Below are 24,112 nucleotides of genomic sequence, written 5' to 3'. Positions count from 1 at the left end.
TCGCTACCATGGGAGCTCGATTGCTTCTTGTTGACCTGGCGCCCACCGAGCCAAGTTCGCGGCGCAGTGCAACCCAGCACCCATCGCCTTGGAGCGCGTAGCGTGGCTTGGCGTACGCAATAGCCCCCTACCGTCGTCGGTATCGTGTGGCGCTGGTCGCATCGCGCGAGCTCGCCCCGCCATGTCCTATTTCCATCTCCAGCGCCGTACGGTATGACTCCAGCTAGCAGGAAACCAGCAACGGTGAGAACGATCTCCATTCTAGCATTTGCGCAGTCGTCGTTGCAGCCGGCAAGAATCGGCAAGAGCAAGTACTTCGGTTAGCCGATCAACGTGATCGACTTGGTGGAATGTCGGGAGCAGAGAAGACCGGGGGTAGAGCCCGAGTCGGAGTGGTAGATTGGCTCATAAAGCATAAATAATAAATCGGTAAAAATTAGGAATGGACCGCGCTTCTGGCACCAAGACCGAGCAGTGAGTGCTGCGCTGTGGGCGGTCGTGCCCGAGCGCTGGCGACGTCTAATGGACGGTTCTCGCGAGCTACCCGTACGATTCGGTTGAATATTAATATATTGCGGGTCATTTAATTCGTTTCTCGCATCCAATCAGCGTGCGCGGCCCGGTTCGGGTTGGTTTATTTTATTTTTGCCGACAGCAACCCGTGGCCGAAGCATCATGATGAGCGTGGGGCAGCTCTGCGCCCAGGACCATGAGAGCGCGAGCGACCTGGAGGACAAGCCGCTGGCGCTGGAGAAGAAGAAGGCGAGCCAGAAGCGCCGGCGTGAGTACAGCCCCAAGCCGTCCGAGGACGAGCTCGACACGGCCGACACCAACGACGACGACGACGAAGACGACGACGACGACGACTTGAGTGGTCGCAGCGACAACGAGCGCCGTGGCAGTGACCACAACCGCTGGTATTGCAATGTGTGCAAGGACGGCGGCGAGCTCCTCTGCTGCGACCGGTGCCCGCGCGCGTTCCACACGGCGTGTCTGACCATGGACCCGGATGACGTCCCGTCGCCCGACAGCAACTGGTACTGCAAACTGTGCAGCGACACGCTCGAGCGCCGAAAGGCCAAGCGTGACGTCAAGGAGATGCGCCGCAAGCGCCGCGAGGAAGAGAAGCGCCAGCGCGAACTGGCCCGCGAAGAGAAGCAGCGGGCCAAGGACGAAGCGTCCGCGCGCCGCAGCGCAAAGGCCCTCGAAGACAAGGCCAAGCGCGTCCTCGACATGAAGGAGCGCATTGTCAAGAAGCAAAAGGTCACGTACAAGGACCGCGAAGAAGAGAAGCTCGGGAAGATCGCCGAGAACCTCGCCGAGACCATTCGACAGGCCAAGGAGCGCCTCGACAAGCTCGAGAAGGAAGACTTGGCACTCCGGAAGCGCGAGCAGGCGCTGACCAAGAAGCGCGGGTACCCGATCGAAGACCTCGACGTGGTGCCCGACGACGACGCCCCGCCGGCGCCCCGACCGACGTACGCCCTTTCTCTCTTCCGCATCAAGGTGTGCATGTCGCCACGTCTTGTGTGTAGGCCGGTACCCTGCAACTTTGGCGGTCTTCCCTCCAGCGTCTTCCACGACCTCTTGCCGGTCTGGGACTTTATCTACTCGTTCCACGACCTCCTCGGCCTCTCGCCCATCTCGATCGAGCAGCTTTGCAGCGCGCTTGCGACCTCGGACGCCATGACGACGATCGTGAGCGAAGTGCACATGGCGCTTCTCGATTTGATTTTAGAAAACCGGTTGGACCTTTTTCCTCCATATACTCCATGTGCTCACGCCCATATGTACGTAGCGAGGACGCGAGCTACGTGCCCGAAGAAGAAGACGACATGGACGCTATGGACCGGTACCGGTACGAGGTCGTCCACGCGCCGCTCACGGTTGGTGTGCCCACCTCCAACATGCTCAATTTCATCTCGTGGCCATCGGTGCTGCGTCATCTCATCTGCGCCGTGCCTCGCTACTACAACAACGCGTCGGTCGACCTCCGCGCGGCCGTCGACGGCTTGGCCCAGCACGAGATTTATACGCTCCCGATCGCACACAAGGTCGCATTGCTTCGGTTCCTCGTGACGCTCGCGTACAGCACGACCAAGGTCGGCCACGTCATCAATTACAATGCGACCGAGCGCGTCGAGGCAGCCAAGGAGCACAGCCGCATGCTCTTTCATGAAAAGCGCGCCGCCGCCGAAGAAGACAAGAAGCTCAAGGAGCTCCAGCGCGCCGAGAAGGCCCGCGCGGCGTCCGAGCAAAAGACGGCCATGAGCTCGTGGCTCAAAAGTGGCAAGAAGGGCGCCCCGCCGCCGACGAATCACGATGACGACAAGAGCGTCAGCGAGAACGCGTCGGTCGCGTCGACGAGCGACCATGACGACACGATGGACTCGGACGAAAGCAGCGGCACGGACGAAGAAGAGACGTCGCTCAAGGAGATGCAAGCCAACGGCGTCATTTCGCGCCAAGAGTACCTCTCGCGCCGGAAGAAGCTCCAGGCAGAGAAGGACGAGAAGCGCCGGGTCCGGCTCGAGATGCGCAAGCGCCAAAAGCAAAAGGAACAAGTGGCTCGGAAGCGCCAGCTCGTGTCGGAAGAACTGCACGTGGCCATGGACATTCGCGACGTGGAGCGACTGCGGTCCTCCCTCAAGTCGGCACGGGACCTCGGCATGCACTCGAAGCGCGCGTCGCGCAATGGCGAGCCCGCGACCGCCGCCGACATCAAGCTTGTGGAAGACGCCGACGAGTTTCTCGAGCGCCTCGAAGCCGACTTGGTCAAGGAGCAAGAGATGGAAGAGCGCAAACGCGCGTTTGACACGACGATGCGCCAGTTTTTTGTGCGCACCGAGCCGATCGGCAAGGACCGGCGCAAGGACAAGTACTGGGTCTTTCGCGGCGACGCGTGCCGCGTCTACGTTGAGAACGAAAAACACGAGTGGGCCTACTACGACCGTTTGGACGACGTCAAGGCGCTCGCCGCCGCCCTCGATGCGCGTGGGACGCGTGAGCACCATCTGAAACTCGAACTCGCTTCGGTTCTCGAGACGACGCTGACGCCAGTGGAAGAAACCGACGGCGCATGGACCAACAAGGCGCGGTCGTGGTCGGCGCAGCTCTTGCCCAACATGTCGGTCGAAGACCTTGTCGCGCAGCTTGTGCACCTCGAGAGCTGGCTCTCGAAGCACTTGGAGGACAAGGCGTCCGAGTCGTGGACGACGGCCACGAAAGAGGCGTGGCTCAAGACGGTGCAAGCGTGCACGAGCGGCAAGGACCTCGTCGCGCCGCTTCTGGCTATCGAGCGCCAAGTCACGGGTGCCCACATGCCCAAGCTCCTCGAGGACAACAAGGACGACCGCGATGATGTCGACATGGAGGACGACGACGACGACGAAGACGACGATGAGACGTTTGTGGAAACAGGGCTCTGGCCTTCACAGCAGGCACGCGACCGGTGGGTCGCAACTGTCAGATCGAGTACGACGCTGTCGAGCGTCGGTTTGGCGCTCGCATCGTTTCAACAGCGTATGGACATCATTGGGCTCTCCGAGTCGAGCGTCGCGCGCAGAAGCATCAAGAAAGAAAAGGAGGAGAGCAAGATGAAGGACGACCCGGACACGCCCCAGAAGGAACCGCGTCCGTCCAAGGCCCACGAGTGGGAAGAATACTGCTGCATCTGCGGCGACGGTGGCGAGCTCCTCTGCTGGTACCTTAGCCACTTGCGTTTTCGGTTTTGAATATTGGTGTGCGTAGTGATGGGTGCCCGCGGGTCTTTCATTACACGTGCGTGGGCTTGCGCCGCGTGCCACGCGGCAAGACGTTTTGCCCGCACTGCGACAAGAGCGTCAAACCCGTGTACCCGGTGGTGCGGAGAGCCAACCTCGAGCGCGAGTCAAAGGCCAAGGCCGAGCCGCTGTCGCCAACGACGACGTCGACGACGATGGACATCAAGACAACGTCAACGCAGCAGTGGGACTCGTACTGCAACGACTGCGGCGCCGGAGGCACGCTCCTTCTCTGCGACGGTTGCCCCAAGGCGTTCCACGCGGCGTGTCTCGAGCTCGACGAGGTACGACTGAGCGGCACTCGCGCATCGTGACGTGGGCGTAGGACGATCTGAGTCCTGGCGAAGACTGGTTTTGTTCCGAGTGCGAGAATCAGTCGTGCGGGCAGTGCAAGCGCGGCCGCATTCGCATGGACTCGCATGTCATTTGCGGCTCGGAGGACGGTACGCGCGGCTGCGAGCGCGTCTTCCACTTGGTATCGATCCATGTATCAATGTATCGAGTGCTCACCACACTGTAGAAATGCGTCAAGCTCTCGGCCGTGCCAGCGGACGACTGGTACTGCAAAAAGTGCCAGAAGCAGCTCAAGTAGCTCCATATATATACCCCATCGTCCTTCTCTGTACGCCAACTGTGCTACTACGTCGAGTCGAGAAACGCCGTCGCCCACTCGGCCGCCACGTGCGACCAAAGAAACCGATGGCGCGCGTCCTCGACCATGGCTGTGCGTCGGGCGGTCAACTCGCTTGGGTCCATGCGCGCCGCAGCGACAATGCAGCGCAGCCAGTCTTGGATCCACGCCTCCTGATCTACAAACGGTATGGAGACTCGCATGCACAACGCCGCATCGCCCTACTGTCGTCGACGAGCGCGGTCGCCGGACCCATGTCGTGCTGTCCCACCACCTCGGCGAGTGCACCGCGCTTGGAGGTGATTGGGATCGCGCCGGCCGCCATGGCCTTGATGATCGACACGCAGCTCGTCTCGGAAAAGGTGGTCGGGTAGAGGTAAAAGCCGGCGTTGGCATACCTACAACCGTCGAGTTTTAGAGGACAGAAGAGAAAGAGAGGGACCCGTGGGCGAGCGTATCATGGTCGACGAGGCCGTGGTAGACGACACCGTCCTGGGCCAAAAGCATTTCCATGCGGCGTTGCCACTCGGCCGAGGCAGTGCGACGCACGGCGGGAGTAAGCCCATAGTACACCTATACCATAGTCAGCGAGGGTAGGCTTAGGGTACGAAGTATACGTCAAGCGTCGCGTGCGGGAGCGACTGGCGCAGGCTTGGCCAATGCAAGAGGAGGGTTTCGAGGCCGCGCGTCGGTGCACTCCCATACACAAACCGATGCGGATGATTCGGTCCTATGACGAACGCGGCAGGTGTGACACCGTTGCTCGAGAGCCGTAGTTTCGGCGTGTGACGCAGCTGCGTCACATTGGCGTGGAAGCGCGAGAGGCAAAAGATGCCATGAATCGACGCGAGGAACGCAGGCGTGAAGACGCGGCCGTCAATGACATCGTGGAGCCACACGAACGACTGGTTGGCGGCAGCTGCCAGCGCCACGGAAATGTGGTACCGCCACGCGACAAACACATCTACAATGTCTGTCAAATCCCAAATGTATCAATGTATCAGAGAGCCAATCACCGATGGGCGCGGACGTGTCGAACGTCGCATGCGAGAACCAGCGAACGCCATCGCGATCGACGCCAAGGTCGGCCGCCAGTGGATCAGCGTATACGCGCACGTCGAGTCCGAGGCGGGCGAGGGCTCGTGCCAAGTAGATGACGGCTTCTTCCGAGCCGCCGACACCATTCCGCGTCGACGACGGGCCCCAGTGCGGCCACCTACATACTCGGCAGCATTTTGGAACGCGCGCAGTGTCGTTGCGATGACCTACCAGGTTTGACCGTATTCGTAGCAGTAGATGACCACGATGCGCCCGCCGAGCGGTGTCGGCGGCGCGTGCAGCGCAATGCGAGCATGCGCTGCTCGGTGCTCGGCGACAACAGCCTCCATTGCCACCGCGTTTGCCGCGTCAAAGTCGCCGATGGTTTGTAGTAGCACCCCCAGATTGTGCTTGGCCTTGACAATGAACGCTTCGGGCACGTCGCCGCCCGCCTGAAGAAAGGTTGAGCGCAAGAGATCGATCGCAACGTGAACGTGTCCAAGCTGTGCATGGGCGTATGCCACGTGGAAGAGATGCGCCAGTCTCTCGACATGACTCAGGTGCCGCGCCACCTAGAGCTGTCGTTGATGTTTCGACGCTAGAGACGGCAAGCAACCTGAGGGTAGTACCGGGTGTGGGCTTCCAGCACCTCCGCGTGCATCGCAGCGTCGACAAGGAGCTCGGTAAAAAGCAAAAAGGCTCGGGGCTGGCTCGGTTCCAGATGCAGCGCCAGTGCACACTATGCGCGAATGGAATCTTTCGAGAACATGGTCATCTTGCACCTGCTGGAGTGCACTCGTTTTGTCTCCGGCCGCCACAAGCATCGTCGCAAAGTTGGCGCGGTAAAAGCCCACGTGGGGCATGCGCTCGATCGACTGCAACAAGAACGGAAGCCCTAATGGTGTCTGGTCGAGCGCGTGCAAGAGCAAGCCGTAGAGATGCAGAGCATCGGCGTGGTCGGGCCGCACGGAGAGCAGTCGGCGGTACCCGACTTCGGCGATCGCAAACTCGCCGCGACTCTGGTGCGCCAGCATATCCTGCACGATCGCGTCGTCCAGTCCGTGTCGCCGGGCGTCGACATGACGAGCCATCGGATGCACAACGAGGTGCATGCGTGCGGGTGCGAGCTCCAGCATGAGTCGGTAGCTCGCCTCCAAGTGTCGCGTCGTATCCGCCGTGTCAAAGAGGCGGGTTTCCAGCGTCGAGGCCGCCAGGACCCGCCGCAGCTGCTGCAAAGACTGCAAGTGCGTCGTCGCGAGAGCCACGGCCATGTCTTCGTACTCCTTGACCGTAAAGGTCGTGAGCAAACTCGCTGCGTCGGCGTTGACAAGCCGGAGCAAGCTGCCGGCGACCCGGGCCGCAAACGTATGCCCCACCAGCGTCAGCACGGGCAGGTACGTCCACAGCATGTCAGAGGCTGTCGAGTGCGCATTGTACACGAACGAGTCCAAAAACAGGTGCGCGTGGCGGAGGCGGCTCAAGTGCGCGGCCTTCGCGACCCGGGGCGCGAAGAGGAGCCGACGTGGGTCGACGCCCCGGGCCGCGGCTTCGGCGCGAAACGTGGCCATGACGCTGGCGTCCACAGCGCTGGGCTCGAGGAGCCAGAGCACGCTCTTAGGCACGCGCCGAAGAATGCGCATCCACGCATCGAACGACGTCGGCTCCATCTTGTTGATCGTGTTGAAGTTGCAGTAGACAAACGCCGCGCGCGGCTCGTACGCCATCAGGTCCGAGACACAATTCTCGACACATGTTTCGACGCTCCATGCATAGTCGTTGACTTGGTACGTGTGCGGGAGGTACACGGCCTTTTCAGAAAACGTCGACTTGACCGTCGTCGGTGGGACCACGAATGCGTCGAGAATCGCATAGTCGGTGAACGCTGCCCCCATCGTGCCAGGGTACCCGAGGTAGTTGACGACGATCGGGGCCGGGTGCAAACTGCAAATGCCCACGCGGGCGCCACGTGTGTGGGCCATGAGGTCGATTAGGATCTGGATGCGATCCGACGCAATGACTGATGCAATCTCGACGTCCGAGAGCCGCGCGACGTCGGCAAATGCGTGGCAGGCCGACGCGATCCGGTGCCGCCACTCGGACCCGTCGTTGGGCCCGTACGAGTAGCCATAGATTTGAGTTTGACTCTTGTCGTGGTGCTCGATCGCACCGACCGTGAGCTGCCCCATCGGGTGGTTCCGAAAGTCGAAGCTCAAGTACCCGATGCGCATTGGAAGCGTCTGGTTTTACGGGACGACAGCGAATGCGACTGCTGCCATTGCCGGGCGCTGGCGACTGCAATCGCCTTCTTGACGTCGTCGGCAATGGGCATGAGTGTCGCGTCAAATGGTAGCAGCGACGGCACCTGCCCCGTCTACAAGAAAGATACCATCCGAGCATCAATTATCAAAACTCGCACCTGGATTTCGTGCAGCGTCGTGGCGAGAAGGCTCTCGTGCCAGTCGTCGGCGGCGTCCCAGTGGCACAGCTGGCGACGGGCCGTGATGACGTTGAGCCGCGTGTTGCTATCGCGCGGGTCCAGCGCCAGCGCCTGCTGATGGAGGCGCAGGGCGTCGTGCACGAGCCCGAGCTCTTTGAGAAACTGGCCCTTGTTGTTGAGCGCACCGACCAGGTCGCGCATGGTCGATGCGATCCGGAGGAGCTTGTCTTGCTGCGAAAGCGCGGCGGCGAGGTCGCCCCTTCACACTCATTTGCAGCGACACGTGCATAGCGGATGACGTAGTACGTACTTGTAGTAGTAGATTGTGCCGAGGTCCAAGAGCGCGCCTGCGTGGTGCGGGTCGAGCTGCAGCACCTCGAGGAGCAGCGGCAGCGCGCCGTCGTTTTGGCCAATGCTGCAGAGCGCCGACGCCTTATTGTACAGCACCGAGAGGTACGTGGCGTTCGAACACAGCGGCGGCCGCACGCGCAGCGCAAGGTCATAGTGCTGGATCGCAGCGAGCGTCTGCGCATATCCTTTGCCATCGCGCGCCGAGTAGCCGAGGTTGTTGTGCGCCGATACGTACGTTTCCCAGTCGCCGTTGGTACTCGCGAGCTCGACGGCCTTGGTGTGGTACGCGATCGCGTCGGTCACGCGGCGCTGGCGCCCAAGAATGTACCCGAGGTTGTTGTACGCCGGCGCAAAGGCCTGATGCGCGGCAATCGCCGCAGCGTAGAAGCGCGTGGCCTCGTCCAACTTGTCGGCCGCCATGGCCTGCTGACCGAGCGCATAGTGCTCGAGCGCAGCGATGACCTGGGCGTGGTTGGCTGGCGTCGATGGGTACACGAAGCCTGCGGCGGCATGCCATGCCAGCGCCGCCCACCCTGCGATCTTCCACATTTCACAAGATACGTACTACACTAAATACGTTGCACACCATTTTGAGAGTTATGCCAAATAGCAAGGACACCATTTGCGGCTGAAAACAAATACACGTCCTGCTACCAGTGAGAATGCCATGCGCGCAGCCACCCAAAGGGCTCGCTCCATGTCGTACTTGCGCATTTTTTTTCATAGGGGCGGAGGTCGACGCGAGTCGCTGCCAAGGAAGAAAGAGGGATTACATGTATTCCAACACGGTTTTCACACTATATCGCAGTTTGTAGTCTTGAATAGTGTTAAGCGATTTTAGATAGTGTGTTCTACATCCAACCGCAACGCGTCCAAAATGAATCCATTTCGCATTATCCATCGCCAATTGGATAGTGGTATAGTCTAGCACAGGAGAAGCTACTCGCTACACACGTTGCACAATCAAGACTGGATTTGCTTGCACCCACCACACCTGCTAGCGCGTATGAATGGCCACGGGGGCTTGGCGAGCATCTGAGAGGCGCTGATATAGAAGAAGGTACGTGCGTTCTCTCCGTTTCTTCCGAGAAGCTCCGAGAAGGTACTAGTCGTCCGAGGCGCCGCTCGGTTGCCGCACCCGGCATTCTTTATGCACTGGACGTCTTCCAAGCTGGTCTTCCAAGCTGGTTTTCTGCCGCGTGCTTCATTCGACGCAAGGAAGCGCGTTCTGACCAACGGCCATGTCGATGCTTCTGCTTCTTTCAGTATCATCCGGATAAACTACGTGCCAACGACTCAATCTTTATCCGGACATCCAAGGCGGAACCACGCCACGAGGCGTGCGCCGATGCAAACCCAACAGCGCTCTGTTCCCATCGCTAGCATCCAGTAGATACGACGTCCAGGACGCTTATGCAGCCCTCCGTGGGTCGAGGACCTCGCAGCCTTGCAAAAAAAGTCGTCGGCTCGTCATCCAGATAATTTACGATCTTTATACGGAAGATTCCACGACCAAGGTGGGCTACTTCAACCTCGGGATGCGCCACACGGAGCGATCGGATGGCCACGGTCGCGATGCTTGCCGGTCGATCGACGCGTATTCTGGTAGATAACTTATGTATATTTATATCAAAATTGGGCGACGCTATAGAGACGCGCGTGGCCCCGAGACTTGAGCGATGAGAAAGAATAAAAACAAACAGAAAACGAGCGAGCGCGCCGCTAGTAGTAGGCCGACGGTCCGTGTAGCGCAATGCTCGTGTAGTCGTGCAGCGGTAGCTTGTTGGTGGTCTCATCGACGACGACCCAGTCGTCCGTGACAAGGACCCACTCGTGCGGCGTATGGCTGGTGCCCATTTGGTGGCGCATCATCATGTCGTCGAGCGCCAACGAGACTTCGCCGTCCATGCGTTGATCACGTCGACGCGGGCGCGGATCATGTCAACGGCGGCGCCCAGATCGTAGTTGGTCTCGATCAAAACGTCTTCAAGGAGGTCGCGGTCCATCGCTGGAAACGACATTTCGAGCAGCGCCAGGTTCTCTTCCTTCCAAAAGAGGAATTCGGTCGCGACGTCGAGGCCAAAGCACTTCATCTCATCTTCAAGCGTCCCGCTGTGCACGGCTTGCACCGAGATCGGCGACGACGTCATCGTCATCATGCTCAAGCAGTCGCTCGGCACGACGATCTGCGGCCGTGTCGCGCAGGTTCGGTCGTCCAGCGAGGCGGCGCGGGGCAGCACATGCTCGTGGCGCATGGGCAGCCGGTCCATTGAGGCAGCACGTGGCAGCATGGAGGAGGCGCGGGAAGGCTGCATGGCGGCGAGCGATAAATAATGTACGAAAAGGGGGTCGTCTGCGCACCTACCAAGCGGACCGCGGTGGCTTATGCTCGCAAAATCCAAACTGCACACCGCGGCCGGTGGGCGCGAATATCCGGATAACGTGTTCTCAATCCGGATACGACCGGGTGTTTCGGCTGTCAACCGAGCACGCCGTTTGTATCGGCCGAAAAAGTACGACACCGCGCCACGCGCCTTCTCATTGGCTATGTGGCATCCAATCAAAAGCGGCGGATTTACAACGCTGATTGAGCAATCGAGCGCGCCACGAGACTGTTCGCGTGGGCCGCCTTGCGCGACATCGCATGCTTCTTGTCGTGTGTACAATAGCGTCGCTGTCTACTCGACATGAGCTAGACGGTTTAGTCGGAATTTTCGACTATAGACGACTACGTGGCGGCGTTGGCAGCGAACAGTTGCGTCTGAAAATTTAGGATTGCCGAATCACCGCCGGAGCTCCCCGCCGGAGCTCACCGCCGGGCTCGACGACTGGATAGTATTCTGGCCCATATCCGACGACATGAACTGACAAAACGGGCGTCTCGGTGGCGACGACCCTGCAATTCGCAGGCATGGCTTGGAAGCCTGAACGAGAGCGGTGGCATCTCGTCATCTGGTTGCGACGGTGTCGAGGACACGCGGAGCGTGACACAGCTGGGCACGCGCTGACCGTGCTTGAATTGATATCGCATCGAAGAAAAAGAACATGCGACTGGATCGATCCAAACCACTCATCGCCAACAAATGGCACCTTCCTCGTCTCTCTTGGGTACCAACTTTGAACGTCGAGTTGCAGTGACCATTGAAGGTCGGCTGAGAACCTTTCGGAGGCGCACGGTTCGCTCGTCTGAGTCCTCGCGACTTTGTTGAAGAAGAAACCAGTCGGTCGGATGTTGATGCCACCCGTCGTTGCACGTGCTCCACTTGGGTGGCGCCCAACGAAGAACGACCCAAAGCTTGATTCCCGCCTTCTTCGTCCTTCGTACACCTACCTCGTTTAGTGTCGCAGAGCTACATTGCGGTTGCCAAGCGTGTTGGATCGCTGACAAGCGACGTAGGAGCGTGGCAGCTCGGGCTTGGCAACGCTGGCGACTCGCTGACGACACCTCTCACAACTGTAGTGCCACGCATTACTCGTCGCATTAGTCGACTCCGTCGCGAAATGCAGCAGTTGGTAGATTCACTCGTTTGCCTCCTTTATGTCCAGCACAATACGTGCGCCATGATCAGGGTCCGATGTGAGATGGACGATCGGTGACGTGGCAACGTGTGAGGCGTCCATGCCCAATGACGTGGCACGCTGCAGGGCGAGTATTTTCGCCCAGACCAGCCAACGCACCCAGAGCACGGTGAGGTCTTGCCGTGGCCAACGAGATAGCAATCTTCATTCAAGAGTGCAATTGGGTCGAACAGGAGGGTGCGTGGCAAGAAAGGTCGCAAGAAATGGCACTGGCCACCCCTTGCTGCCTTGCGAGACTCGACAGTCGAGCGCGGAACGGGAGCTCCGGTTGCCGCTGCCCTCGGTCCCGATAGGCAAGCAAAACGCCGCGCCAAAATGGTGAAAAGGGTGACCAGTCAGCAGGGGTACAAGATACCAAGCATACCGGGCACGAGCGCGATGGCCGTATTGTACGATCGGCTCATCCAACGCCCGACAAAGTGCGAACTCGGCACGCAGTCGATAGTGTAACCGAGCGTGATCCACACGTTGGTCAAGACAACGTCAGTCGGCTCGCCAATGAGAAGCTCGAGGTGGCTAACGCCTGGTGCCAGTGGCATCTGACGGTACCCAAGCAACAATCACCGCGCGGCACGGTAATAGTGTCCGTAAACGTTTATGGCGGCACCGAGGCTGAGGAGGCACCGGTAGATAAATTTGCAGCAAAGAACGATTCACGGGTAGTTGACGTTGCGGAAGGTGCAGTATGGTATTGCCCGGGCGCACCCACGCGGCCAAAATGAATACTGTCATGTCGAGACAGGGGACGTTTGACGCAAACTGAACTTGATCCAGCGTACCAATTGCGTGCGCTAGAGTCGAATCTACTGCATACGATGTGTACAAGGCCGAGGTGGGAACCGCGTGCCGTCGGACTGTGATCGTCGACGGACACGGCGTGCCGTTAGACATCGATGCGGTAGGCGGCATTGTATCGGCGTAGTCGATACGCGTCCGTAGCGCCCATGTGCGCGAACCGATCTTGAAGCGGCGCCAAATGCGCCGGCTCGAAAGCCTCGAACGTTGTATGGGCTGCAAAGCGTCGTTGGTGCACGGGACTGCTGGAACGGCAAGTCCTCGGAGAGGTACTCTATGGACGGCATCAAGAGGAGGTTGGCGCAGAAGAGACCATTTGTTACCAACAAAGGTCGGTTCATACGAATGGGTGTGTTGACGTCGGGACTCGTCGGCGCTACGCGTCGTCGCATAACACCCATAACTTGAGAGGCTGGAAATAGCTGTACGAGTACACTGCATTCACAGCGCGCCACGTCATGAATTCTGAAACGGTCACCGAGAAAGGGCAGCACGCTCGAAACGACCTTCTCGATTTGGATATGCGATTCTCCATTGTTAAACTGTATCTGGATGGTACTCGATAGACCACAAATGTATGGCCTTGGCGCTCGTAAGGTTGCCGAATGTGGTTGACGGGAGGCAACTGCCACGAGTACTTTTACTATCGAGCGTTCTAGTAAATCCACTCGTAGGCGTCGTCAGTTCCTAATGTGATGCAAGCGTCGTGTTCCACGTCGGCCGACAAATGCGCGACCGGTGACGTGGCATCGCGTGAGGCGGCCGTGATCAATGACGTGGCGCGCTGCAGTGCCAGCGTTTTGGTCCAGACCAGCCGGCGCACCCAGAGCACAGTATGCGCTTTGCTGTACGCAACGAGATAGCAGTCTTCATCTTCGTGACTGAGTGTGCAGTTGGCTCGAGCACTTGGGTGCGTCGTAAGGAATGTTGCAAGGTATGGGGCGACACACCTCTTGGCTGCCAGTGACGTGCCACGAATGCCGCAGAGCCACAGCAGCACTCGCGCACGCAACGAGATCACTGGTAGGCATACCGTGGGCCGCCACCGGTTCCAGTACGCGAGCAAGAAACCGAGCCCAAGAGGTGTCAAGCTGGTGAAGCTGGCGAAGAATATCAATCCAAGCGTCGAGTCTACTTGATACTGTGCATGCTCGGCGAAGACCACCGACTGCATGAGCGTGTAAAACATTGAGAGGAAATCGAACGAGTTGGTGCAGAGCGCAAGGACACCTGCCGCGTTGAGCGTTGTGAGCGCTGCGACCACGAGCGAGTCAACGGGCACGTATAGGTGCGCCAGCTGTCGCCAATGGAGCACTCGGGAAAGCCATATTAGCGCCAAATAGCTAAACCAGACGAGCCGGGAGAGATACACGATGGCGATGAGACCCGCCACGGGCTGAATATCCATGTTGCTCGCTCGGCTCATGGCGCGCCCGATGAACTGCAAACTCTGCACGCAGTCCATCGTGTAGCCAAGCGTGATCCAGCCATTCGTCAAGACGAAGTCTGTTGGCTCGCCAACGAGCAACTCGAGATGACTGACGCCTGCTGGTCGTGGCGTCCGGCGGTACGCGAGCAGCAATCTCCGCACCGCGCCGTAGTAGTGTTTGTAAAAGTATCTGGCCGTGCCAAGGCTGAGAAGACATCGGATCGCGAACTTGGAGCACACGAGAAAGTACGGCAAGTCGATCGTGCGCATCGCAAAGTAGATCGTGTACTCGTTCACCTTGCTCGAGCTTCCAGAAATGGTGTTGCCGCGCCGTACCCATGCGGCCAGCGTGAACCCCACGAGGTCGAGAAAGGTGACGTACGACGCGAACTCGACGTCCTCGAGTGCGCCGTTGGCGTGCGTCTGAATCAGTGCCGCTGCAGACGACGTGTAGAACATGGACGTGGGAAACGCGAGGACGAGTGCCGTCGGAGAGTGGTTCAAAACCAAGACGCGCCGGTAGACGTCGACGCGGTACGTGTCATCGTAGAAGAAGTCAGCGCGCGCCCTCGCACTAGCGTCCATGTGTGCAAACCGGTCTTGGAGCAACGACAAGAACGGCGGCGCGAAGGTCGTAAAGTTGGGCGATGTCAGCGTAGGCTGCAACGCCGCTGGCGGCACCGCACTCGACTGGTGGAACGGCGAGTCCTCCGAGAGGTACGCTTTGAACGGCATTAAGAGGAGGTTGACGCAGAAGAGAACACTCATCGCCAGTGAACGTCGGTTCAGACGAATGGGCGCGCTCACATCAGCCCCCGTGGGTGCCACGCGTCGTCGCATCACGCCAAGGACAGGACAGGACAGAAATAGCTATATACTGTACACTTTACGCACAACGTGCCACGTCATGACTTATGAAACCGTTGCCAAGACACGTCAGTTCTTATCCTGGATAGGTCGCCCGAAGTGGTCGCTGGATCTTCTATCGGTTGTAACATCGAGCTGTACAAAGCGTGGGTCCGAGTCGCGCGGATGTCCGACCAAGGCCAGCATCCATAGGGCGCCGGAGAACAGACGCCAGTGCCTCTGCTCAATAATCATGTAATATTATCAAGGACATCGAATGTTTACCCAAGACTGCACATGCAAGAGTAGACACCATGTATTCAGCGACAATGTAGTACTGGACTAGATAGCATTTGCCACGTTGGTGCGGCAAGTGTGCGTGGATGCTTCTTATTTCCGCTGGACGAGCGACGCGTTGATCGCGTCCGACCACTTCTTGGAGCCGTTGGCAGCGTCCGACAAGTGGTACACGCGGTTGGGCTAGACACCGTGCTTTATCCAGCAACCTCGAGCGCACGAGAGACGACGTACTGTCACGACATCAAACGTCGACGAGTTCTTGATCGTAATGTACATCGAGTCGGACCACGGAATCTCGCCTGCACGAAAATATCAGTGTATCAACACACCATCCAAGCATATACTACCTTTTTGGCGCATGCGAATCGCATCAATGTAGATGAGGCGCGGCTTGGACGTCAAAATCAGCTGGCGCTTCTTGGAGAAGAGCCCCTTGCGCTTGCTCACGAGGCCGCTCATGCGAATGACTTCGTCGTCGAGCAAGAACCGGTTCCTAACAACACAATAAAGTCCCTCTTCGTTGAGATGGTGGTCGTACCAGAGCGAGCTCATGCGCGAGACAGGCGGTGGCGCGACCGTGGCACGAACGCGCGCGACCTCGACGGGGTTGTGGTTGTCGACGGCGTACGACGGCGCGGTGCTGTAGCTGTTGCCCGACGTGCGCGATGCACTACTGCGGTCTTCCTCGTACTGGATAAACGGCTCCGCGTTGAGCCCCGACGAGATCTGGAGCTCGGTCGCGACACCTGCGAACAACCAGTCCTCGGTCGCCCCGTCCTGCACCCACACGCGTCAATTCCATATGCAATACGAATCCGATGCGTACATTGTCCGTGGCCGGAAGGTGCGAGATCTTGGGCATGTACGGTGGCGTCGTCTGGCCGAGCGTGGCCCACTCGATACCTTGAAAGAAAGGGTGGCTCTACACGACCAATGGTATCGCGTCGAGATGATGCGACAAGGCAGTACCTTGAGGGCCGCGTAGCCGTTGCCGTCGGCGTCGGTGCCAGCACCGAGACGCTGCAGCGGTTCTTGCAGCAGGAGCTTGTCGCAGAGATCTTGCGCGACGGCAGGAAAGCCCTCGGGGTAGGCAAAGTCTTCTGCCGGGTGGTTGAGAATCTAAACGGAGAGACTTGAGTTTTCAAGTGTAAGAAGAATCGAGAAAGCTTGTTTGCCGACTTGCTGGAAGGTGAGGTACTCGTTCTCGGCGCGAAACATGGGGCGACCCACGAGCATTTGGAAGATCATGCAGCCGACGGCCCAGAGATCGCAGCCCCGGGACGCCTCCTGGTCGCGAAGGACCTCGGGCGAAACAAACTCGGCCGTGCCGCAAAATGTGTTGTGACGGACGCCTTCTTCGGTCTCGTCCTTGGCAGTACCAAAGTCTGTGATCTTCAAGTGGCCCGAGTCGCTCAAGAGGATGTTCTCGGGCTTGATGTCCCGGTGGATCACGCCCTGCCTCGCCATCAATCCACGAAACATTAAAGAAAGACAAGAGTACCATGTCATGGAGGTACTCGAGGGCCTCGATGACTTCGGCAATGTAAAACTGCGTGATCTCGAACGAGCACGCCTTGTTGGTCACGCCACGCGACGCTTGCTCCTTCTGCGACTTGCTAGACGCAGCGTCATCACGCAATGGTCAAGGCGCGTAGCGTACATGATGACATCGAGGAGTTCGCCGCCGCGACAGAGCTCCATGACCATGTAGAGGTAGTTCTTGTCTTGGAACGAGTACGAGAGCTTGACGATGCGGTCGTGGGACACCTTGGAGAAGACCTTGCGCTCCATCATGACAAACTTGACCTTTTTCTCTTTGCTAATGAAGCGCTTCTCCATGATCTTGACCGCAAACTCTTCGTTCGTCTCCTTCAAGCGCGCATGGACAACCTATCCACATGGGCATGAGGCCCTTCCGAGCGCGCGTTCGCCGGCTGTACCCGGGCGTACGCGCCTTCGCCCAGCGTCGTCCCGAACATGAAGTCGGCCGGTGATTGTATCCGCAGCCGCGAGGCCATCGTCTTGGTCGAGGTCGAGGTCGTCGTCGTCGTCGTGCTGCCCCGGCCGCAGCAATCTATTGTAAGACGAGGGGTTTTTAAAGTATTCAGTCTCTTCGGAGCCTCCCACAATTGATATTTGGCGTTCCAAGGTAGTGTTAAAATGGACGCGTGCAACATCACGTCAGGTCATGAGCTGCATTCGACCGACGCCCAAGCGGCTACGTTGGACGAGGCGTCTTGTCAAAGAGGCTGGCAGCGCATATAGCTAGCTCAGAGTGCCTCGTCCACCAGTGGGCGCCAACGGTGACGTTGGCACGGCCCGCGTGGAAGGTTCAGTATGTCATGCGGTCGTTACGCCGACGCTGAGATTACGCAAGCGATGATCGGGTGACAGTCCAGCATTCGAAAAGATCTTGGTGACCGCAGCCTCTATGCATTGCAATGTGCGGGCATTAGACATGGACGCAGTCGCACGCACCACGATGAGGACGACGACGAGCCACCGAGTGCACGCTCTCTCGTACCCATGCGCGTGCCAGATATCACAGGTCGCAACGTCACACTATTTGATGTCGATCGGAATAAGATATCGGTTCTGAGAGGTCGTGTGGGGTTGCACTTTCGGTTAGCACGGTGCACCAAGGTTCAAGTGATGCGACCGCCCCTCGATGACTGACGCGCCGCGCCGCCGATACTCTGGATCGGACTCGGGCTGCGTGGGAGGCATGCGTGGGAGGTGGCGAGACATGGCCAAGGGAATGGGCTCCTCACAGCGACGCCGGCTGCTCCCGACGAACGCAGCAATGGATGTGCCTGCGCTGCCATTGGTCTTTGCCCGACGACGTGGGTTCATAGCGATCCATTGCACGTGGAAGCACGCTCGGATCGTCATAGGTATAGTACGAGGCGTGTGTGTTGAGCGTTAGCCAGCTGCTACTGCTGGTCTCGTTGTTTCGGAGCAAGATAAATAACAACCAGTGCGCCGACGACGGCTAGAGGTCGTGGACGTCGGACGCCATGAGCCGCGCCGTGTTCATCCAATCGGGGTTGTCGACGGACGCGCTGCCAATCATGATGGAGCTGTCGCGCGCGAGCGAGCTCTCGCGACGCATCGAACTCTCGCGCACGATCGAGTCCATTGAGAGCTCGCGGTCCATCGAATCGTTCCAGACGACGTTCTCCTGGATCGAGCTCGTGCGTCGCGGCGACGACTCGAACGCGTCGTCAAACTCTTCCTCTTCGATCGTGATCACCGAGTCTTGGCTGCCGTAGTAGAACGACTCGGAGACTGCATGCAGCCCGCGGCTGTCTTCCGTGTCGCGGATCGACGAGTCGTCGTCTTCCGAGAGCTCGGAGAGATCGCTCACCTTGTACGTCGCCGCAAAGTCGATTGGCGGCGCCGTGTTGACCATGTGGGCGTTGGTGGCTGCACGGGCATACGTCGCTGCGTACGGCGATGGCTCGTAGAGGCGCTTGGTGCTGTAGAGTACTGGGATCGTCGAGTCCCGGTTGCTCGCAAGCAGCGCAAACGACGAGGCCGCGCGGGTCTTGATCTCTTCGCTCTCGCGCTGCTGTCGCTGCCGGACAACGACGAGCGCGACGATGACTGAGACGCCGACAGCAGCGGCGGCAGCGAGGATGATGGCGGTGCTGCTGTTGGGCGAGTCTTGAGCCGCATCTAGGTCGTTCGATGAGACTTGACCGTGCCCCGGTCGTCAAACAGCGTACCTTGGAGGTTGACCTGCGACGTCGGCTTGCTATTGTTGTTGTTCTTGGTGTTGCTCGACGCATGGTTTTCGGTCGGTGCTTGGGACGAGCACGAGACGCAGGCGCTCACAATCGGCATCGTCGTGTCCGCTGCTGGACCCGTCGTCGGCGGTACGATCGTCGCCATCGTGGGCGACGGCGTGGTCGGAGGTCGGCTTGTACTGGGCGCCGACGTCGTCGGTGCTGCTGTCGTCGGCAATGCGCTGCTCGGTGTTGGGGCTGGCGTCGGTGGCGACGTGGGCTTTGCCGTCGGCGACGGGGTCGGTGCGGGTGTCGCTGGGGCGGGCGACGGTGTCGGTGGTGGCGGTGTCGTCGTCGGGGCAGGCACCGGCGTCACGGTCGTGCTGTTAGGCGACGGTCTCTGTCCGGCGACGGCGACGAGAAGCACGAGGAGACAGGCTAGTACGAGCAGCCTCGTCCGCGGCGCCATTCTCTCTTCCGCGTCGAGTCGGCGGAATCTCAATTGAGACGGGAAAGTTGATCAACTCAGAACCATATTGCCGTACGTATACAAACATCAAGGTATATCGACAAAGCAACGCTGCTGTCACAGAACGCGGCCGTGACCAACATGGCTCCATGTGGGTTGAAGGAACCAAAGCGTCCGGAGCGCCGCCGACATGCAAGCGAACAACGAGATGAGCAAGACGGCGACGACGATAAAGACGAAGACACTCGCGTAGGCGTCTGCTGGCAGCACAAGCAGCTCAGCGTCCGAGCTAGGACCCCCACGCTGGATCAGGTTCAACGGCGCCGTCTATCGTAGTTCGAAGTTGATAGCGTGTCGTGGCATTGTCAACACGTCGTCTGCCTCTGCAGGACACTGCTGTACGAGCACATACACATCGATCGCGGCAATGAAGGATTAACGTAAGAGCTGCGTGTGTAAGCGAAGAAGCGCCGGTGACGCGCTTCGAAGCGGCCCCTTCGGGCAGCTGCTGCGCGTGGCAGAGCTGACCCGATGTGTACTTGATCTTCGAACTTCGATGAATCGATCAGGCAACAGCAATGTGTTATAACACGTAGCCGCGTTGTCAATTGCGCCGGCGTGCCACGTTTCCAAGATCGGACGTGTAGGCTGTCGCCGGACAACGATACCAGACAACGAACGATTCCAATATAGACTTTCCAGGAGTGGGTGGTCTTTGAGTGATGAAGCCTGAAGCCTAAGGCCTGTCTCTGTGTCATTGAATCCTAGCGTCTTTTCAAGCAGCTGAGTCTGAGGTAGTCTATTGCCGCGGCGCTGCGTGGTGAAGGCTGGTCTTCATCACGACCAAGGAAAAAAGGCTGCATCACTTGATGCGTCTCGAGTACCGGTACTGTCGTAATTTGGGCTCGTGGCTGAAGCGTCGCGATCTCGTGATGTTACACATTTCGTTATAACTTTAGCGCTGGGATTGGCCACAGATTTCATCATTGGCAACCAGCGGTGCAGCGATCCATATGCCACGCTCCCCAGGTAGACCGTCGTCGCATGAGGATGAGGATCTAAAGGAGACAGCTATGCTATTGCGCCCTTCCTACTGCGTCCGTCCTATGTAGCCGACCACCGAGGACAAACCTCCGAGCGTCGGGCCTCGCGTTCGCGTGACCGCTCGTTGCGCCGGCGTCGCTCGGTCTCGCGTAGCCCGACCCGTCGGTCGCACCACTCGCCGTCGCAGTCGTCTCGCCACTCGCGCAGCTCAGAGCCCAAGCGCCGCCGGTCGCCATCGCGGTCACCGGCGCGCAAACGCTCCCGCCGGTCGTCGTCGTCGAGCAGTAGCAGCAGCGACGCCGACGACTCCAAGCCATCGCGCCGCGCCAAGTCGAAGAAAACAAAGAAGTCGAAAAAAGCCAAGAAGGCCAAGAAGCGACGCAAGCACGACGAGTCATCGTCGTCCGACTCGGAGACGGAGCGCAGCGTCATCTCGGGGAAGAAGATCAAGCGCAAGATTGCCATGACGTCGCTCGACAAGAAGAACGAGCAGAAGCGCCAGGACTTGCTCAAGCTCTACAACGCCATGTACGACTAACATCGTTGTCTACAATATTGTCGTTGCACCAATATGACTCTACGATGGCTTATGCCGCATGCCCAAACGTGGACAACATGTCGGTGATCTCGCGCCGGTCCACAGGGCAATTGACGACGCGGACCGCGCAGGCGCCGCAGAGGACGCGGTGGCGGCACGGCAGCAGCACAATCGACACCGGCTCCGAGTAGCAGACGATGCACAAGTCTGACCGCGCGTCCATGGCCGCTCGGTACTGCGCCTTGAGCCTGTCGCGGACCTAAGGCATCACTGTACGACGTGTCGACACGGTAGAAGGGTATGTACGCTGCGCAGGCTGGCTTCGAGCGTCGCTTCGAGTGCCTCAAGGTCGTCGAAGGCGAGGTCCGACACGTTGCCGCGCAAGCGCTGGTTGTCTTTGGTTGTCGCCGCGAGCTTGACACGGAGGCCGTTGAGGTGCTGCTTGAGCGTTGCGTGGCCTCTGCAACTCGGTGATGAGCTCTATGTGCGCCGAATGGGCTGGACGTACTCGGACGTGACGCGTGTGCGCTCGTTCGCCAGCGCGAGCCGCTTCTCCATCTTGGTCGCCAAGCCCATGTGGTGCTGGATGCGACCTTCCGCGTGCTCGAGTTGTTGCTGCAACTGCAGTACAACAAATGAGTGGCGCTCAATCTCTCTAGGATACTATCGTGTCAGATAGTAGAGGAGACGAAGAAAGAGGCGAACTTGGATTTCTGCGCGACGGCCTGCGTGAGGGCCATGTTGCGCACGAGGCAGTCCTGGAGACGCTGCTGCGGCGTCAGTGGTTGCTTCTACATAGTACGAGGTACCACGGATCGTACGGTGTGTGTCTCGGAAAGACGCGACGAGTGGACTCACCGATGGCGGGCGGGCCAGTGGTTCCGGCTCGGGCTCGACCTCGGGACTCGACAGATCTGCATCGGGTGCTGTCATGCTTGTGGGCAATGCGCTCGGTAGCGAGTGGGACCGTCGTCGTTGCGTGCTGCACGGGCGGTGACGAGCTGGACCTAGCATCCGCGGACTTCTTTGAGGCTGCCGAGGGCGAACGATAGCGTACGGGCACTCGGATACCAACTCTGGTGAGCGTCGGCGAGGAGGCGAAAGTTGTACGTGGCTGAAGTGACCCCTGTGTTCATAGGAAGTAACTCCAAGACCACGTCACTCGCGTCTGGCTCGTCGAACGTCAGCTCAATGTCGTCGAGATCGATGGTGTCCATCGCTACGTCAAACACAGACTGACGGTATAATGTGTCGTTTCGAGCATCTGGTGCTGCCACGTGTCATTATCCGGATGCTTGCGCAATCATGTTGGATACATTATCGGCGTCGGCGCTGCTGGAGCTTTTGTCGAAGGAGTCGCAACTTGGTCGGGTCCACACGCGATGCCACAGCATGATTTGATGTACGCGGTGGCTTGTTGGTGGTGGGCGGGTCGTCGAGAGTCGCGTCGCCCCCGCCTTTGGCGCCGTTGGTGATAAAGGAGAGGCGATCGAGGCACCACTGGTGGAGGCTTCGAGCCCACTCGTCGGATATTTTTTTGCAAACATTTACCAGGGCTTCGTAGCGTCGTACGACGTTAAAGTGCGGGATCACCAAGCTCAGTTTGCGCAAGCATAGCGGACACAGCACCAGTGTGCCGCTGTGTTGCGAGATGCAGTCGTAGAGACCGCAGGGCGGAATTCCCACAAGGGCCAAGAGCGCACCGAGGAGGCGCTACGAGAGATCCACACATCGTCTCCAAGGATCACTGTAACACTACCTCGATCGTTGGCGAGTCCATGGCCGGGGATGGTAGCGTCAAAAGATGCACGAGCTTGCCTGCGGGACTCGTGCTCGTCATTGACGGCACCAGCACGCGGTCCAGCCTATACATTCACGGGTCATCTAAACGCATGGAGAGGATACCTACCCTCGAAGCGGCAGCGTTGTGAGGATGACGAGGCCTGCGGCTTGTGCTGGAAGCTGGCGGTGGGCGATCTCCATCACGTTTGGAATGTGCACTGCTCTGCACCACGCAGGATGAGCTCTGTGTACAGTCAGCATGGAACGCGTACGCAGCGCTGCCTGGTACGGACTGCAGCACAAGATGGCGTCGCGAGGCTGCGAACGCTGGGATTGAGAGCGACCGGAGGCTGCCAAGGTCCATGAAGGCGGCGAGAAATGGAAGGTACAGCTCATCCAGCAAAGGTATATCGATGCTAGCAAGGTAGAGTGCATTCTGCAGCTGGTCCCCACTAGCGTGTCCATGTCGTGCAGCACTTGCTTTCCAGGCTGCAAGTACCTCAGTGGTGCAATCGTCGCGACAAAGTCAGGTACCGACTGCGTCCCTGGAATCAAATCGACACGCTCCGTGTAGAGATCGGGTTCGAGCGCGCGCTTGAGCTCTCTCGAGGCGGGTGGCTTGCCCAAGAGCCGCTTGAGCTCCGCGTCCATACACCACTCTTTCCGAAACGGTAGACAGTCTTTTGTAGTATCCTAGGTGCTAGTCTACCAGTCTACCAGTCTATGCGGCGGCAGTCACTGGACTAGGGCAGTTTGCTGTGAAAGCAAATCGCAACACCCAGTAAAACGCACGTCATGCCGGCGTAGGTATCTACAACGTTGTCAGCCCCTACGTGCAAGAGCCGTCGCGTACACAGCGGGTTCTTGGGCGTCTCGCCGAGGAGGCGGCTCGTGAGCGCGGTAAAGACAAACGTAAAGGAGTTGCAAATGGGCACGGCCATCGAGATATCTACTCGAGTGTCAAGAGAGGATACGAGCACGTCGTCGACGCACCGGACGAGCCAAGAAAGTACACAAAGGCAATCGAGCCGCTTTGGTTGAGTGCGAAGGGAATGATAAACTAGCACAGAGCGTGAGCCACATAAACGCTCATACTCGAGATGGACCTTCCAGTTGGTAAGTGTGCAGTAAAACTCGTACATGTACTCGCGGAGCGCGTTGCTTTGACGGGTATAAACGGCGCCGCCGCTCTCTACGGCCGCATTTTCGCCCACTTAGCCGTCGAAAGCGAGGGCTTACCTTGCTTGAGCAGCGGGTTCGTGCAGCCCCAGAGCGCACCCACGAGCAAGAACGAGAGCAGCGTGTCTAGCAGCCGAGCATGAGCACCTCGAACGTCGTTCTCGCCGCCGTACCGAGCATGGCA

General features: G+C 59.1%; 9 protein-coding genes across 9 annotated transcripts; 2 read left to right on the top strand and 7 right to left on the bottom strand.

Moving 5' to 3' along the window:
• The first annotated feature begins 642 nt into the window (after nucleotides 1-642).
• SPRG_05036 (hypothetical protein) lies at nucleotides 643-4,442 on the top strand. Its single transcript, XM_012343545.1, has 6 exons — nucleotides 643-1,478; nucleotides 1,536-1,745; nucleotides 1,799-3,703; nucleotides 3,751-4,066; nucleotides 4,108-4,257; nucleotides 4,303-4,442. Exons 1-6 carry the CDS (start codon nucleotides 676-678, stop codon nucleotides 4,372-4,374), a joined length of 3,456 nt encoding a protein of 1,151 aa, XP_012198935.1. The 5' UTR covers nucleotides 643-675; the 3' UTR covers nucleotides 4,375-4,442.
• On the bottom strand, nucleotides 4,375-8,788 carry SPRG_05035 (hypothetical protein; the record flags this gene model as incomplete). Its single annotated transcript, XM_012343544.1, has 11 exons — nucleotides 4,375-4,591; nucleotides 4,639-4,811; nucleotides 4,856-4,986; nucleotides 5,031-5,377; nucleotides 5,430-5,629; nucleotides 5,683-6,023; nucleotides 6,068-6,190; nucleotides 6,234-7,688; nucleotides 7,745-7,822; nucleotides 7,862-8,147; nucleotides 8,199-8,788. The coding sequence occupies 11 exons, from the start codon at nucleotides 8,786-8,788 to the stop codon at nucleotides 4,422-4,424; spliced, it is 3,894 nt and encodes a 1,297-aa protein (XP_012198934.1). The 3' UTR covers nucleotides 4,375-4,421.
• A 1,173-nt stretch (nucleotides 8,789-9,961) lies between these two features.
• Nucleotides 9,962-10,509, bottom strand: SPRG_05034 (hypothetical protein; the record flags this gene model as incomplete). Its single annotated transcript, XM_012343543.1, has 2 exons — nucleotides 9,962-10,085; nucleotides 10,136-10,509. The coding sequence occupies 2 exons, from the start codon at nucleotides 10,507-10,509 to the stop codon at nucleotides 9,962-9,964; spliced, it is 498 nt and encodes a 165-aa protein (XP_012198933.1).
• Nucleotides 10,510-13,268: 2,759 nt separating this feature from the next.
• SPRG_05033 (hypothetical protein) lies at nucleotides 13,269-14,890 on the bottom strand (the record flags this gene model as incomplete). Its single annotated transcript, XM_012343542.1, has 1 exon — nucleotides 13,269-14,890. The coding sequence occupies exon 1, from the start codon at nucleotides 14,880-14,882 to the stop codon at nucleotides 13,269-13,271; it is 1,614 nt and encodes a 537-aa protein (XP_012198932.1). The 5' UTR covers nucleotides 14,883-14,890.
• A 296-nt stretch (nucleotides 14,891-15,186) lies between these two features.
• Nucleotides 15,187-17,271, bottom strand: SPRG_05032 (AGC/PDK1 protein kinase). Its single transcript, XM_012343541.1, has 10 exons — nucleotides 17,129-17,271; nucleotides 16,849-17,078; nucleotides 16,690-16,804; nucleotides 16,368-16,643; nucleotides 16,158-16,307; nucleotides 16,015-16,110; nucleotides 15,727-15,965; nucleotides 15,536-15,681; nucleotides 15,420-15,487; nucleotides 15,187-15,368 (listed from the first exon to the last, which is right to left on the bottom strand). Exons 1-10 carry the CDS (start codon nucleotides 17,204-17,206, stop codon nucleotides 15,279-15,281), a joined length of 1,488 nt encoding a protein of 495 aa, XP_012198931.1. The 5' UTR covers nucleotides 17,207-17,271; the 3' UTR covers nucleotides 15,187-15,278.
• Nucleotides 17,272-18,033: 762 nt separating this feature from the next.
• On the bottom strand, nucleotides 18,034-19,408 carry SPRG_05031 (hypothetical protein). The gene is made up of 2 exons (XM_012343540.1): nucleotides 18,917-19,408; nucleotides 18,034-18,866 (listed from the first exon to the last, which is right to left on the bottom strand). The coding sequence occupies exons 1-2, from the start codon at nucleotides 19,383-19,385 to the stop codon at nucleotides 18,181-18,183; spliced, it is 1,155 nt and encodes a 384-aa protein (XP_012198930.1). The 5' UTR covers nucleotides 19,386-19,408; the 3' UTR covers nucleotides 18,034-18,180.
• A 930-nt stretch (nucleotides 19,409-20,338) lies between these two features.
• On the top strand, nucleotides 20,339-21,033 carry SPRG_05030 (hypothetical protein). The gene is made up of 2 exons (XM_012343539.1): nucleotides 20,339-20,414; nucleotides 20,498-21,033. Exons 1-2 carry the CDS (start codon nucleotides 20,399-20,401, stop codon nucleotides 20,965-20,967), a joined length of 486 nt encoding a protein of 161 aa, XP_012198929.1. The 5' UTR covers nucleotides 20,339-20,398; the 3' UTR covers nucleotides 20,968-21,033.
• SPRG_05029 (hypothetical protein) lies at nucleotides 20,970-22,194 on the bottom strand. Its single transcript, XM_012343538.1, has 6 exons — nucleotides 22,025-22,194; nucleotides 21,826-21,974; nucleotides 21,673-21,758; nucleotides 21,476-21,622; nucleotides 21,274-21,427; nucleotides 20,970-21,226 (listed from the first exon to the last, which is right to left on the bottom strand). The coding sequence occupies exons 1-6, from the start codon at nucleotides 22,182-22,184 to the stop codon at nucleotides 21,017-21,019; spliced, it is 906 nt and encodes a 301-aa protein (XP_012198928.1). The 5' UTR covers nucleotides 22,185-22,194; the 3' UTR covers nucleotides 20,970-21,016.
• Nucleotides 22,195-22,284: 90 nt separating this feature from the next.
• SPRG_05028 (hypothetical protein) lies at nucleotides 22,285-24,108 on the bottom strand (the record flags this gene model as incomplete). The annotated part of the gene is made up of 9 exons (XM_012343537.1): nucleotides 22,285-22,488; nucleotides 22,540-22,680; nucleotides 22,727-22,832; nucleotides 23,249-23,406; nucleotides 23,583-23,698; nucleotides 23,743-23,809; nucleotides 23,856-23,941; nucleotides 23,989-24,054; nucleotides 24,102-24,108. The coding sequence occupies 9 exons, from the start codon at nucleotides 24,106-24,108 to the stop codon at nucleotides 22,285-22,287; spliced, it is 951 nt and encodes a 316-aa protein (XP_012198927.1).
• Between the last annotated feature and the right edge of the window lie 4 nt (nucleotides 24,109-24,112).

This window comes from Saprolegnia parasitica (assembly GCF_000151545.1).
Source record: "Saprolegnia parasitica CBS 223.65 unplaced genomic scaffold supercont2.14, whole genome shotgun sequence".
NCBI lineage: Eukaryota > Oomycota > Saprolegniomycetes > Saprolegniales > Saprolegniaceae > Saprolegnia > Saprolegnia parasitica.
Note: the sequence above shows the minus strand (reverse complement) of the source record. Positions and strands in the feature narration are given on the sequence as shown.